A 16,764-nucleotide genomic window follows, 5' to 3' on the forward strand; every position below is an offset into this window, starting at 1 on the left:
CCATCGACACTTTTATAGTAAAAAAAATATTTTAAAAAATTAAATATCCACCCTCTAAAAACTTTATATTCAGTTATACCTCCCTCACTCTCTAAAAACTTTTTATTTATTTATACCTCCCTCAACTTACTTTTAATTTTAGAGATCTCCTCTTTATTTATTTCACACGGACAACAACTAAACTAAAACTTTGTAGATTGGAATTGTTTGACGCATCAATAAAGCACGTGATCAATGGGCGCACATTTGCTTGATGCATTGATAGAGCACGTGATCTATAGGCGGACGGTCAACTAGGGGTGTACATCGAGCCGAACCGAGTTGAGTTGGCCTCAACTCGGCTCGGCTCGGTCACAGGCACACCCGGCTCGAACTCGGCTCAGCTCGGTGACCGAGCCAACATCTCCAACTCGAGCTCAGCTTGGTCAGCAATTGGAACAGTTCGAGCTGAGTTCGAGCCAGTTTCGAGCTTCGAGCTTTCAAGTTGAGTTTGAGCTGGGACTTTAGGGATTAGGATTTTGAGATTTTGAGATTTTTAAAAGCGAGATGTTGGAGCTTTAGGGATCCGAATCCAACGATCACCAATTGCGCAAACCTCGAATCTTGATCTTGATGAAGACGAGGTGGAGCTCAGCCTCGGTCTCTTGCTCAGCGGAAGCTTTCGAAAGCCGTCCGCCACCGCGACATCATCGTCCACCGTCGATCTGAAAGGCTTGGACGGCAAAGATGAACCGAACCCGAACTTGCTAGACCCGTAGAAGAAGCAAGAGCTCCATGCGCTCTGGAGGCAGGAGGCGCAGAAGAAGAGAGAATAGAAGAAGAACGGGCATTGCAATGGCAATGGCGTTTTTGTAAATAAGTCAGATTTGATGGTGGATATTTTGAAAGGGGGAGGAAAAGGATTAGGATTTAGAGTTTATATATATACACACACCGAGTCGATCCGAGTAGAGGGGAGTTGGGGTAAGCTCGAACTCGGCTCGAACTTTTCAAGCCGTAAAAAACAGCTCAACTCGGATCGAACTCAATTTCGAGTCGAGTTGACTCGAGCTTTTTCGCGCGGTGTCGCGCGAGTTGACCGAACTGGCTCGGTTCGTGTACACCCCTACAGTCAACCACTGTACACATGGAAAACATACGAACTATAATCTACACCGTTAATGCAGAAACCACCATAGATGGATGAGATTCTCAAAACTGGATTTATTATACAACTCTGAACTCTGATGCACATGAGACTATTTGTTCCATTCAAACCGTAGACTATTTTCACTTCAACGGTCCATTCGGTGCCACCAATCTACCATATAAGAGCACCCTTTGAGTACGAATTTTAATTAGTGGGCCATCTAAGGTGGGGCCCACGGTTTGATCGGTTCAGTTTGAGATAAGTGTATTCCCAGTGTCCAACGGCTCTATACATGAATCACCAAAATTGATCAGATTATGGACGTTGGAGTGTGCTCCGGTGGTACAAAGATGATGTGGGGCCCACGGGATGTATTCAGTACATCCAACCTATCCATCAAATGCATAAGTTGATGTTACCTGTATATACAAAAAATCAGATCGATTCAGACCTCAAGTGGACTACAAAACAGGAAACAAGTTGGAAGGGGAGGCACACCGTTGATTTTCACCGTGGGCCACATAAGTTGCAAACTAGCCTAGTTTTTAGTCTAACCCTTCATCTGACATGGATGGAGGGTCTGAATGGCCTGGATTCCATAAAAAAATATGCTGCACCTGCCCACTTAAAAATCAAGTGTGGACCGTCCCCTCTCTAACATTAATCCCTGTGGTGTGCGCCACCTGATACATGGATCATCCTGACCTTAGGGCCCTAGTTAACATGCGCTGATGCATCTGATGGACGAGTGGCACATCACGTGGCCCCACATCTGCTCGGTACCACCGTAGGGACTACTGGAGCGGGCCACATGAAATATTTGGTCGTCTGAAGCTTGTATGTGAGGTGGACTGAGGTCACGAGGTCTAGGCTTATAACTCTAGGGCTGTCAACGCGCCGTACTGACGTCTGGCTAATCCCAGCCACAAAGTAAAAGGCTCGACCCTGGACTGGGCCAAGGCGAGCCAAAAGATACTACCAGAGTCCTGCCCATAATAATTATATACATGGCCCGAGCCCATGAATCCGATCCGAGATCGAGCCAGGCCACCCCCTTTCGTGTAACATTAGGTGTGGGCCCACCATGGCTCGGGCCTAGTATTTGAGTACAAGCCCAACGGGCCATCCAGATCATTAACCGCCCGACAAGGCAATCCATGGGCCTCAAGGCTGCCTTTTGTAACGCTGCTGCGTAGAAACTACTCTGGAAATTGGCAAAGAGATCATCCAGACCGTAGATTAGTTTAATAAATGGCTAGTGTCTTGGATGCCCTAAACTCGAATAACGCACCGATCATCTGTTCTGCAGATGGTTGCTGAAGGTGCAGAAAATAGTTCAGAAAAAGGCCAACGAATGGATGGTTAGGATGGTCTGATCGCTGCGAGCTTTGAATAATAAGCCATCCAAAAAGTGGCCCATCTCTTGGACGGTCTTGATACGAATGTGCATTGGTAAGCATCATGGTTTTTTGACTCGATGAATGGGGTGACTCGTGGTCCCGGCCCCGACCGAACTGAGTCAACTCGGATACGGCTCGGACGAGTCTTCAAATCTTGAATAGAATCAGTCATACAACGGAAGAAAGAAAGAAATAAAGCTAGCTTGGTTCAAACAAACATCAGATATAGCAGAACAGCTCAGAATGCAAAATTCCGATTGCAGCATTTATACTCGGGTTTGCATTTCATACACATGGGAGGCATATTTCTCTGATCCAGACCGTTAATTTGATGGCCCCAACCACAAAATCCAAGTAGGCCGCGTGCAACAGAAGTCCCACCAATTGATGTTCGGAAATGTTACGACGGAGGAGATTTTCAGTCCCCCCATCCAAGAAGGCCCCAACAAGACGAACGATCTAGACCGCTGATCGGTGGGCCCCACCTCCATAATGTTTTAGCTTGAACTCGCATCGTCAGTCGATCGTCTGCAACACCTGTTTTATGCAGTGCGTTGAAACACCGAAGATTGTGGGTCCCACCGTGTTATATATGTAAAATCCACTCCGTCCATAGGTGCTTTAGGACCTGGAAAAAAATCAGCAAGATCCACAGCTCAAGTGGGCCACACTACAAGGAAAAATGGGAATGAGATGCCAACCACAGGTTTGTGTGTGCCCCACTATAGTGTGTTCTTCCATCAAACACCATTAATCAGGTGTAGCTCACCAGGATGAAGTGAAAACAGAAAAATCAGCCTGACCCAAATATCAAATGGGCCACACCATTTGAACTCAAAGGTTTAAGTAGCAGTTTTAAATTGTTCCTACTGGTGTGGCCCATCAGAGTTTTTTATCAGGATGATCATTTTTATGTACGGTTCAAATAATAGTTCTCACCTGATGGACGGAGTGGATTTACATATAAAACACGGTGGGCTCCGACAACGTGTTGTAGACGATTCTCTCCCTCTCAGACATAGAGGTGGACACGCAGGATCACGAGGAACAGCATGAGAAACAATCCATACATGAGGGCATGGACCAAGATGGATACGACGCTGGTCTTCATGTTCATGAAATCAACGGGCCGATGCTTCCCTGGCAATTGAAATATGACCCCTGGTGAGAGGAATGCGAAGAGAGCTAAAGCTATGATGGGAGCAGCCCAATCTCTCATTTTCTTTTTTTCCCTACACAAGAATGAGATCTTTGGAGGGCTTTGAAGAGCTTCACCAAAGGAGAATGACTTGAATGAACGGCTGAAATGTAACATCAAGAAAAAGGGGTTTATACTCTCTGTTCATAGTTTGGGGATCACTAAAAATGGTGGTGATCACCACTATATAGATGGTGATGTTTTTTGGCAATCTAGACCGTTGGAATCACTGATCTGATTGTGTGTGGAGCATGACCCAACATCAGATTCATAAAATGATCCTAACCGCCTGATTTTTCCAGTTGAATTTGGACTGCTCACTATTTTACTTTTAACTATCTGTTTTATAGATGAAAATTTGATGGCTGGGATTGCTTGATCATTGTTCTATTAAGCCATGATCCGTCTACTGTGTGCCGGATGGAGTAGATAACAATATATGTTTGCTACATGTCCGGAGGATGAGTGGCCACCATTTTTAAACAGTGGTGAACTACCACTGGTGTCTAGAGCAGCTAAAAGAAAAGCGAAAAACTTTGATACTCTGACAGAGTGTAATGGATGATACGCAGGCACTTCTAAAAAACAAAATTTTTATGTGTTCAATTCAAATTGAACCGTCCAAATGACGGATAACAGATGAGATGTATGTGAATAAAAAAAATAATCTTATTTATTAATTATCTGAATAGAGGATTAATGGATGTTTATTGAACGGTGAAATATGAAAAATCCAACGGTCTTGTTTTATTAAACAAACGTCCAAGAATCAAAGGTTATGATTGCTCAAATGATCTGATTTTCGTAGCGTTAATGATTAACAGAAGTTTCCACACGGTTTAGGTTGAGTTGATATATGCCACGTGTACAATTTGGGGCACGTGCAAAAGTAAAGGAGAAGATGCCAACGAGGAGATGAGAATCCAATACCTCCAACTGCACGGAATTTTCGTCCGTTCGCATCGTGTACCGATTACATGGACCATATCTTTGGTGATCTGAACCGTACATCTTGTGGACCCTGCCTTCATTAGCCATCATCAAGAAATTCCTCTTGTCTGAACATCCTAACCATTAAAGAGAGGAACATTTTCTAATTGAAACATGCGCCGTTGCTGATTTCGTCCTCAATGTTTTCCAGTTTTTTCCCCACCGATTAACGGCTTGGATTGCTGAAAGCACCAAACGGCGTAATACGTGGTCAATGGCCCATTCAACGTTGGGGCGCACTCCAGAGGCATTGGATCAGCTCCCAATAAAAAAAGAAAAGGCATAGGGTGCCAAAATAATACCCTTTTTCCTAGAGCGGAATCTTTTAAAGGACCGGATCCTCTGCAGCACCTGTTTTCCACATTACGTAAAACACCAAACCCTGTGGGGCCCAAAAACTCCTATATGTAAAATCCATTCCGTCTATCAGATTTTTGTCCTCTATATATGCTCTGTATCCAAAACTTAGTTATACTTACAACTCAAATAGGCCACTACGCATGGAACAATGAGAATTGGATTCCAACCATAGGTTTTCTTATGGATTCACCATGATCTTTATATTTCATCAAACCCTTTAATCAGGTGTAAATCACAAGGACGAATAGAATTTAAAAATAAATGAGCCCGATTGGACCACACAATGTGAATCTATCGGTTTGAGAAGAAAATTTACATTGTTCCCTTTATTGTGGAAAATATGAGATTTTAATCAGGTTTATCTTCTTCATTTACGGTCAAAATAATGATTTTCACCTGATTAACAGTGTGGATTTTACATATACAATAATTTGGGCCCCACAGATCTTGGGTGCTTTACGCACTGCGAAGAACAGATGTGGTAGACGTTCCGGTCCGTCTTTAAATTCTAACCAAGAACAATCACTCAACAGCATCTGCCCCTTTATCTTCCTCAAATCAAATTGATACTCCGGCAGAGTGTGATGGTTCACACTCATGTACAGGTGGGATACATATAATTTGAACCGTACAAATTGGCGAGCTAGGCAACAGATCAGTGCAGGTTTGGTTTATAAGCCATCTAAAGTAGGGCCCACAATTTTGGACGGTCCAATTTGATTTAGACAGTACAATCTCTAAGTGCATGCGTATGAATCAACATCGTCTGCCAAAGTACCAAAGTTTATTCCCCTTTTGAAGGGTCCTGATCATCTGTACCAAACCAAACAATCCAATATTTGAAGTTGATCTTGATACTAGCGAGTTGAGGATGCCAGATTCTCTGCAACTTTTGGAGAATGAGCTTATTCTACAACTTTATGGTGGTGGCCCACCTTAATGTCATCATAACATCTAATCCATCCAAAGAGTCGTCCAACCATGAAATTGGTACATGTGAGCCATCGTGATAATAAGAGGTTTTTCTGTGGCTGTCCGTTGTTTTCTGCATGTGGCCCACTGACTTTCTTATATGATATCGAACCTGCACGTCAAGTGGGGACCACCATGGTGCTGGGATTTCCAATAAGCATGCACCCAGAGGCCACAAAATTCACCGAATGGTCTACATGATGGTTGGATTAATCTGCATGGGTGGCCGTTCCTGTAGTTCGAAGCTGTGTGGGGCCCACAGAGATGACCGTCACAAATTCACTCCGTACATAAGTTTTGCAAGACCACAATAGGAGAGTAATCTGAGAATCAGGCAGATCCAAAAGTCATGTGGGCCACACTAAACGAAACATGGGGATGGAAGCTTCAAACCTTCCTGGATCCGAGCCGACCATGATGTTTACATCCTATCCAAACCGTTCGTAAGGTTATTGCCACTCAGATAAACTGTAGGCACGAGTATCATTCTGATTAAAAAACTTGTGTAATCCCCACAAAGTTTCCAATGGTGGGCATTCAATTCCTGCTGTTCCGTATCGTGTGGCCCCCATGAGTTTTAGATCTACCTGATTTTTATATTAATATCCTATTGTTGTCTTGAAAAACTGATGGACGGAGTGGATTTGTCACAGACATCTCTGTGGGCCCCACACAAAAGTTGCACACTTAATACCGGAAAAATCATCTTCTCACATCTCCAACCATTGAAAAGTCAATCTAATATTTTTGAATTTTCAAAAAATATTATTTTTCCCTTAAATGCCAAAGGATAATCATAAGCATACAAGTAGCCCACTCAATTTGCACTAAATACAGAAAAAATCATGTGGTCACATCCCCAACCATTAGAAAGGCAATCCAGTGACTCTAAATTTTCAAAAATCAATTTTTTTTTTTTTTTTTAAATGTGAATGGAAAGTCTAGACCATATGAAGTTGTCCACTTAATGTGCACTTAATACAGAAAAATTAATGTTCTCACATCTCCAACCATATGAAAGGCAATCCAGTGATTTTGAATTTTCAAAAATCATTTTCTTTCTTAAATGTGTTAGGTGTCGGTGCATGCATACCTCAAGCTAACAGTTCCATATATTATCTCTTGTTTGGTGAAATCCCCTCTCAGCTCTAAGAGAGTTAGGGTATAACCTGAAAAATGAGTTCAATGAGTTTTTCTCCCATGGGGGTTGTCAAGTAAGGTTGTATCTACAAATGTAGCAGACATGTTCATTTTTGGGCCTTATTTTTCAGAAAAACGCCATTTACCATCATCACACAACTCTTAGATGGTTTAGATCTTATATGCATATTCATTAGACTTAGATTGCATGCCACCCACCTTCACCTTGACTGAAATTGGTTGAAGGAGCTATGTAGGCTCATTGTATGTATGGGTTTCATTTTTTTTATCTAAATAATTTAAGGTATGAACCCAAAAAACGAGGCAGATTCAAGGCTTAAATAAACTACACCACATGAAAAAATTGTAACAATGATGTCTACTATTGAAACCCTTTTAAGGCTTACTGTAATTTTATTTTAGTTTTTGAATTTACGCACACACACACCCCTACACACTCACACCCTAATGGGATTTCACCACCTATGGGTACTCAAACCCTTGACCAGGTGTTGAAACTCCCGAGAGTGATCTACCACTGGAGCAAGAGTAAGGACCAAGATGTGATGTTTACTTGCTATCTAATTTATCCAACCTGTTTGTAATGTCACAAAGTTCCATACAAGGGAAAACAAGAGCGGCTTGTGTGAGAATCAGGAGGGCGGAATCCCTGACTACGGGGCTCAGAATGATATATGTGGCTGAAATCTACACCGTTCAATCATTTTGACACCTCATTTTAAGGCATGGTCCTTAAAAATGTAGCTTACTTGAATCGTGATCAAATCCCCACAACTAAGACTTCATGGATTCCTCTAGAATTTTCCATCCAACCTATTGATAAGATTACAAACATCTGCATAGAGATAACTCACAAATATCTATTTGATCCAAAGCTTTTGAGGTCCACAGGAAGTTTTTAATAATCAATTACTACTGTTTTCTATACTATATATAGTCCACAACTAATTTTTTGAATCATGACTTAAAATTAACTTTCAATATAGATGGATGGTGTTCACGTAGTTACATACATCACAGCGGAATTTCTGCGGCCCTAAGAAGTTTTTAATGGTGCACGTTGAATCCTGACTGTGTGGTCCACTTTAGCATTGGATCTACCTCATTTTTGGACTCACACCCAGAAATAGTATGTAAAAATGAATGAAGGGTATGGATAAACCACATGAATCACACTGAGCCCAACATCTCTCTGGACCGATTTCATCCAAGCAAGCCGGAAAATCCACATCCAAGATAAAAGAAAGAAAGAAAAGACATGGCAAAAAAGTTAAGTCCTGCTGGAATCTTGAGTAGGTTGCAATCTCATATTTAATTCTATCCATTAATTGGTTTGCTTCAGACAGACGCTGACACCTCCCTAGAAAAATGGATTAAAGTTAATACCCGTTTTTAGTGGCATCCTCATATAATGTATTCTTTAGACATGTCGTTTCATTTAAATATAAAAATGAGACAATGTTTTCAACACTTAGTATCATTTTCATTTAAATATAAAATAAATCAATATACCTTTGGACAGTTCATTTCATTTAAATATAATAAAATGGTGTTTTTGATTAATTTGCAGCTGTATTATTTGATCTCAGGCAGTATAATCTGTAGGAGATGATTAGGTGGAGACGGATAATATGGTAACCATCCATCTCTCCACAAGACACGTGGTTAGGTGATGTATCGATCAGGTCGATGTAAGACTCCATCAGGTGGGGTCATGCATGATCATCGGTTTAAATTTGACAATTGGATTATTCAGATTGGGCAATTCAGTGGGTCTCACCGTAGTTGTGATCATTGTAAATAGATTTAGAGCAGGATGCTTGAACCGTGGTCCCTATACATGGTTATTAAACTGGACATGGAAACCTGCGATGTGAAGACCTTATAGGAGAGAAGTGTGATGGGTCAGCTTCTATCCATCTTTCTTCTAAATAGATGTCTTGGTCCTCACTAACACAAGAAAATTCTAATTCTTGAGAGGCGAGGTGTGGAAGATCAACATTTCCATCGGTGATATTGAGGAATGTCTTCCCGATTAGGTACACTTTAAAGTTATAACATTAAATCTCCATTACCAATATACTCACTAGGACAGATAGCCTACTATTTAAAGATAAAACGAATGAAACAATCGTAGCCATTCACGTCAACTGATCTTTTTTTCCACCACAACTTACAAGACCTATAGATGAGATGGATGGGATTGTCTAGTAGAAACTGATTTTCTGAGATATAAACAATCCATGCTAGGGCCCTACATTCGGTGGACCTGATTTCCACATCACTTTGCCACGTGTCCTTAAGGAGAGATGGCTACCAGGTTCTTCCACTTTACATCTCACTAAACAAGAATATATTTTATACTGCAACTAGGCTTTTATTTCGTGCAAGTGGGGCCCATGAGATCCAGAAAGTAGATGTGATGGAACTAACAGTGGATGACCCATCCACCAAATATTTATTGGATTGGGTGATTCTAGCTATTGATTAATATGACCTTGTATCGGTTGAATAGGAACTGCTTGTTACTTCGTTTCTAGCCATTGAATTTGTCTGTCAGATGGATTTTTGGCACATGGACCGTTACTTGGGTGGCCCATAATATCAACGGTTTGGATCGACTGAAAACCTGAACGGTGCTCTGAATACTTTAAAGAAAGAAAGAAAAATGATATCCACGTGGATCGGGTGGCTCCTATAATTTAAAAATGTTTCCCACTCTAGGGATCGTACTCACGCGCAAATCCATTGTACACGTGGCGGGTATTTACATCCATCCAGACTGTCACAATTATGAATTCCACTTTCTGATTCTCCATTACTGAAAAAGAACATTGAGTGGGCCATCCCGTCTACTTGATCGATGGTCATTTGCACTGTGACTTGATTAATAGCAAAGGAAATATCTAACTAGAGCATGAGATACTTAAGAGCACTCACCAAACTATGATGCTGGGCTGTACACGAACCGAGTTAGCTCGGCTTGTTCGCTAGACTTGACTCGACTTGAAAAAGCCCAATTCGACTCAGTTTGAAACTAAGTTGGAGTCGAGTGGAGCTGATTTTTTGAGTTCTAAAAAATTTTGAATCAAGTTTGAACTTGCCTAAACTTGACTTAACTTGGATTGAACCCCAACTTGAATCGAACTAGTTTGTTGACTTGGTTATTTTGATATTGATGTTGCTCACCAAGTGTTTGATGAAATGACTCAATGAAGTGTCGGTTGGGGGCGAGAAAGGTATGTGTATGAAACAAATATCCTTGTGTCTTGATTTTGATGTTGCCCACTTATTGCTTGATAAAATACCTGTAAAACCATTGTTGTTGTTTTACATCCAGTAAGAAATTAAAGGTGCATTCCGTGTGTTTGTGAAAATGTTACACAAGCAAACTTGGCTCATCTTGGCTCGAATTGGCCCAAGCTCCTGACCGAGTTGGCCAGTCAGGCTCGAGGACCGACCCGACCTCAATTCGAGCTGGGGTCAGCTAGTGGCCGAGCCGAGTCGAGCTACACCAAGCTTGACTCGGTTCGACTCGTGTGCACCTCGTCAACCCCTTTCGTCACCAAGGGGACATCATCGGAGAACGATGTTGGGACAGTGTAAGATGTGAATTAGCGGTGCTGGGACTAGAAATGGGCTTCAAAATCGGCACATTGCAATAGCTAAGCTCATATTTAATATGTATTAAAAACAAATTAGTATAATTGGACAACTTCAATACCCAAAAAATTACAGAGGTCGCCAGGTTCTTTCGTCCAAATGATTGATTAAGTTGCTGAACGAAGGATCAAAGAAGCGACTGCACGCACCCCATGAGAATTATACCTTATTAGTTATTATTAGTTAGATGAAACATACACACCAAGGTGGGCCTCACACAAACTTCGGTTGGCCTCCCATTCATATCGTTCCATGTGGTATGGCCCACCTAAGTTGTGGATCTAACTGATATATATATATATATATATATTCTCCAAGCCCTGGAATCAAGGATATAAACAAATGGACGGAGTGGATGTTACATCCACAACATTTTGGCCCGATCCATGTCGTACAGCAACAATAAGCTCAGTGGGCGCATGTCATGTCCAATCCATCCATCAGTTTTGCTGGAATATGTTCCTACTTTAGGCCAAAAGTAGGCTGATTAAAAAATCAAATGAGAAGTGCCACAGGAAAGTGGTTGTGGGAGTAATAAGAGTATCCACCGTTGAAACCATCTTGCGCCCACCTAGTTATTAGATTAGGCTGGAGGTTTATGTTTCCCTTCATCCTAGTGGGACTCACCTTATGTACGGTTTGGAAGGGATCCAAGCATCAGGGCGGGCTTGGGAAGGTTTCAATGGCAGGCGTCCTTAATCCCACTGTTTTCTGTGGTGTGGCCCACTGAGTTTTTAGATCTTACTGATTTTTGTGTTTCCGACCTAACATGAGCTGGATCAACCGATAGAGGGAGTGGATTTCACACAGACATCACGGTGGGCCCATATTCCTTTTTGTCACACGGGCTCCCTGCAACTTGTAGGAAATTCGCCTCCCACTAAAACGTTTTGCGACTTTGCTTTCCACAACACCTATACGCCCTACCAGGACATGATCCAGACCGTTCATCTGTCAGATCCTACGATGGATCATTCCCAAAACTAAAATTTTGGTTATAAAAATATCAGATCACATGCATAAGTGTTGATATCCTAGCTAACCATTGTTCCAGCTCACATTTGGATGGAAAGTGATGATACGTGGCCATCGAGATCATTGTCCACGCATAGGGACGCGGCTTTGGTGGATCCGTGACTGTGGGGCCTACCTTGATGTATGTGTTTTATATCCACACCATTCATCCATTTTTCCACTATTCATCCATTTTTCCACTGTTAAAAACTTCTCGGCGGCCGCAAATGTAATGTGGATCAACCTAATATTTATGTTGTCCCTTTCACCCACGTCAAATAAACATTAGGGTAAACCATAATAAGTTTTTAATTGTGGGCGTTCAATCACCACTGTTTCTTGTGATGTGGTGCAGCAAAGGTTTGGATATTCTTCATTTTATGGATCATGCCCAAAAATAACATGGAAAAACGAATTTACATAACGGATAATTAAATATATAAAAAATAATAATAAAGGTTGGCCCTACAAATATGGATCTATTGAAGCTATCCATTCTTTATTGGTTTTTTACCACAATAATCTCAAGGTATGACATAAGTAAGGGCTTAATATCTCTTATTTAAAACTTAGTTTTATGGACTTAATAACATTTTTTATTTTTTCACAGGATAAAATTGTCTCTTTGTTGGCTGCTCTCTCGTCGGATGGTACCTTGCCTTGAAAGATGAAAGGGCTTTTTAAAAGAGAAGACTGTGGGTCTCACTAATCATAAATGGGCTTACCCCTTATTCGATTTGATTCGTTTTGTTTAATCAAACAACCGTGAATCACGAAAGGGTGTTTTACGGTTTTCGAAGAGAAACTCTCTTTGGCCCATAATTGCATTAGCTTTCTTCATTAATTAATTGCTTCCTCCAGTGTGGTCCATTTGTAATATACAATTAAAACTACTTTTATGAGGATAAGTTGGATTTGTTTCATGATAAACCAATGGACCTCACATAAGACATTAGATGGGTTCTTAAGACAAAGCCTTACTGTAGAAAGGCCATTTTGATTTTTCTTTTTTTCTTCTTCATTTTTATTTTTATTTTTTCACAGGAGGGGACCATACTAAGAACCGAAGCTCCATCAAAACGAAGTTCCAACGAAACTCTGTCAATATTCAATGAAGCTTCATTAAAAGTTCCAGTGAAGCTTAATACACTCTCAAGGTCAAAAACGTGATTTTTTTTAAGTTCTTCGACCACACTTTTCGGCGTAGAAGTTATGATGGTCAAAGGTAGGTTCTTTTTTGTGTTGTGTCTATTTTTGTTGGTGGGTATCAATAGTCTAAATTTGTGAAATGGAGGATTTGTGAAAGAAATGAGAGTGTGAAAGAATAATATAATGGATAAATTTTTGTAACGGAAGAATACCGTAATTGGTGAATTTTATAATATAAGATGTTGTAATGGATGAATTTTTATAATGAAAGAATGCAATAATGGATGAATTTTGTAATAGAAGATGTTGAAATGAATGAATATTATAATAAATGAATGTTGTAATGGAAGAATGCTGTGATGGAAGAATAGTATAATTGATGAATGTTGAGATGAAAGAATTGTGTAATGGAGAATGTTGTATGGTGGATCGCCAATATCCATAGTGAGAATTAACGATCCACGGTGAATATTAGCAATCCACCATACAACATTCATCCATTACACTATTATTTCATCTCAACATTCATCCATTATCCCATTCTTCCATCGCCGAAACTCACCGTGGATCGTCGGTGATATACAGTGAGTATCAACGATTCAAAGTGAATATTGGCGATCCATCATACATCATTTTTCCATTACATTATTCTTCCATCTCAATATTCATCCATTACAAAAATTCATTCATTTATTATATTAATAAAGTATTACAATATAGAGCATGCATATTATAATATCTTCAAAGAAATATAAGTACAATGCCCATTAATGACCGATGTGTCACACGATACATTCCTACAATGTGGGAAATAGTCATAGTTGAGTAAGTGAAATTAGTAAGTTTGGCTAAAGCTAATTAGATCGAATCTATCAACGACACAAAAGACAAAGTATAGTTCTGGATAAAGCAGAAAGGTTGAAAGTTAGTTTTCTTCATTAAAAAGATAAAATATATATAGAAGAAATTCTGAAGACTATATATAAAAGAAAAGACATCTTAATATCTTAATTTGGTCAATTTCTCACCCACTCACATCGATATGTAGTTGGCCATGGTTGTAGTAGTCCTAGATAAAATTTCCCTCCAGAAATTTGTTTTGATCTCTTCCTGTTTATAGAGGGAAACACTGTCGCACAGAGCTCGTCTCATGGTTAAGAATATTTCGGCATCTTTCAAAGTTTTGGCCGTTAATAATGCTCCTTGTTGGGCTAATTGAAGCACAATTTTGACTTTGTGAATACGATCTTTCAGTTATGTAATGTGACTTTCTCTTCTGATTTAACACCTCAATCTATTTTTGAGCCTAGAGAGGTATCGAACAAAGTGCGAGACATTGCGGTAATCTTCGCGAAGGGCATCTATAGTGGCTTGGTGGGTGTTATTGTTTTCTTGTATTTATCTAAGTTGTTCCTGACAAGCTTGATGAGTATGAAAGCGTTGGGTCATCAGAATGTAAAAGCATCGGACTTCGTGAAATTATTCAAGAATGACTCAAACCAATTGTAAAACGATGGTTATTTGCCATGCAAAAGTGTTAATTTATAGCTTCAAATGGTTGGAATTCTTGAAAATGTGTAACAATCTCTCCACCCCTTCCTGCAAAACACAAAGACAATAAATCTAATTGAAATAGAGAAATCATGACAGTAATGGTCTTGTGAGTAGCATGAAAAGTCATAGTAAAAAAGATTAATGTTTATAAAGAATATTAGAAAGCTGAAAGAATGAGAATGAGAATAAGGAGGCGTAAAAGTTAGAAAGCATATATAGGTAGTATGACGGTTGCATGACAACGGTTTGCTTCTTGAGATTGATGTTTTCGTCCACTAACAAATGGGTTCGAAAGTCTAAGGGTTTCAATTTGCAATGCATTTAATGCATGTGAATATTGACAATCCACAGTGTTATCGACGATCCATGGTGAGTATCGATTATCCACAGTGAGTATCGACGATTCGGTGTTATTGACAATACATGGTACATATCAATGATCCACAGTAAATATAGGTGATCCACGGTGCACATGATGTACATTAGTGATATAAGCATTCATAAATCATCATTTTCACATACTCCCACTATTCATATCCAAGAAGGAAAAAAAAAAAAAAAAAAAACCTTCTACATCAGAGTGTTTGGCTAGAAATCTTTAAAAAACATCTTATTTCTCCCAAAGAGTTTACAGAGATATGTCAGACATTCGCTAGAAATTGTTGTGATCCCTTGAAGAGTCTGATGGATCTCCATATAACTACTAACCGTCGTGGAGGTTCAGATCTAGTGTAGCCTCCTCTTGTGAAGAAAACGAAGAAGAAAAGAAAAGAACTGTCAAATGACCTTTCTAAAGTAGAGCCTCATCATAAGAACTCATTTGAAATCTTATGTGAGGCCCACTGGCTTATCATGAAATAAATCCAACCTGTGTACATGAAGTGTTTTAATTTTATTTCTTATTTTAAGTTTGAAGGTAGAACTCATTACAAATAGATCACACTAAAAGAAATAATTTAGAATTAATGAAGAATATTAATGCCATCGAAAATTGAAAAACACTCTTACGTGGTTTGTGTATATCTAATTAAAATGAATAGATCATGTCAACCAAGACGTGATCCTGTTCATGCTTTAGTAAGATATGCACAATCACTATTTAGAAAAACTATTTCATATTCAGAGACAAACTATTGCCATGTACAGTTACATGGGTATTTTCGTAATGGGTAAAAGTAAAAAGAATCGTCAGAGTAAAAAATTTAAATGCGCAGAGAAGGGATGCAAAAACCTTGCTTTGTGATGGAAGCTGGTGTACCACACACCAGCTTATAGAGCTGCTGTATTGACGTCAGCAATATGTGTTATATCCAAACCACCATCCATTTGATGAGGTAGGCTTGAGCGGAAAAATAAGACAGATCTAAAGATCAAGTGGACCACGCTGCAAAAAGCAGTGGGGGATTGAACCACTACCATCGAAACCCTTCCGGGGTCACAGAAGTTTCCGATGAATATGATTTTATTTTATTTTTTTTCCTATTCATCCATGTATTTGTGACCTTATTAACAGGTTGGATGGAAAATTAACATTATGGTGGGCCATAAGAAATTTTTAACGGTGAAAATCGTTATCCTCGCTGCTATTTTTGGTGTGGTCCATTTGAGCTTTGGATATGATTCATTTTTTGTCTAATGCTGTAAAATGATCTCGAAAAATGGATGAACGGTGTGGATATAATAAATACATCATTGTGGGGCCATGTAACTTTGATCTCCTTCGAACCGTTCGTACAACTCGGAGCTCGAGGACCGTCGGCGCTCGTGTCTTCGCACGACACGTATCTGCACCAGCTATATAGCTTGCACAGGTTTCCATTTGCATGTGTCGCCTTCACTGGGTCCACATGGTAAGATGGTCCAGTGACCTGAGCCGTCCATATTCTAGATAATACTAAATGAAAGCTTCACTCTTCAGTAATCATCCTAACCCTTGATTTTTTAAGTTGAATTCGGGCCATTGAAAAATTTTCTTTTCATTGCTGTAAATTCAACCATTGATTATGATCGTCACACACATATGCTAACCTATTATATGGACGGTTCTGATCATCGGACGGCTCAGAATATAGACCCCAGGGGAAGGCGACACACAACGAATCAGATGTCGCGACAGACACCAAACCAACTCCGAGGCGCGAGCCTCTATAGTCGAGCCTCCATTTTATATTCCT

General features: G+C 39.9%; 1 protein-coding gene across 2 annotated transcripts; it reads right to left on the minus strand.

Annotated features, from left to right (window-relative positions):
- Positions 1–2,710: 2,710 nt before the first annotated feature.
- Positions 2,711–3,845, minus strand: LOC131246756 (uncharacterized). Of its 2 annotated transcripts, none has more exons than XM_058247145.1 (2): positions 3,469–3,845; positions 2,711–3,157 (listed from the first exon to the last, which is right to left on the minus strand). In XM_058247145.1, the coding sequence occupies exon 1, from the start codon at positions 3,842–3,844 to the stop codon at positions 3,542–3,544; it is 303 nt and encodes a 100-aa protein (XP_058103128.1). In that variant the 5' UTR covers position 3,845; the 3' UTR covers positions 2,711–3,157; positions 3,469–3,541. The 2 variants fall into 2 exon arrangements, with proteins under 2 accessions (XP_058103128.1, XP_058103127.1); XM_058247144.1 differs by having other exon boundaries at positions 2,711–3,199.
- Between the last annotated feature and the right edge of the window lie 12,919 nt (positions 3,846–16,764).

Source organism: Magnolia sinica, chromosome 5 (assembly GCF_029962835.1).
Source record: "Magnolia sinica isolate HGM2019 chromosome 5, MsV1, whole genome shotgun sequence".
In the NCBI taxonomy this organism is placed as follows: domain Eukaryota; kingdom Viridiplantae; phylum Streptophyta; class Magnoliopsida; order Magnoliales; family Magnoliaceae; genus Magnolia; species Magnolia sinica.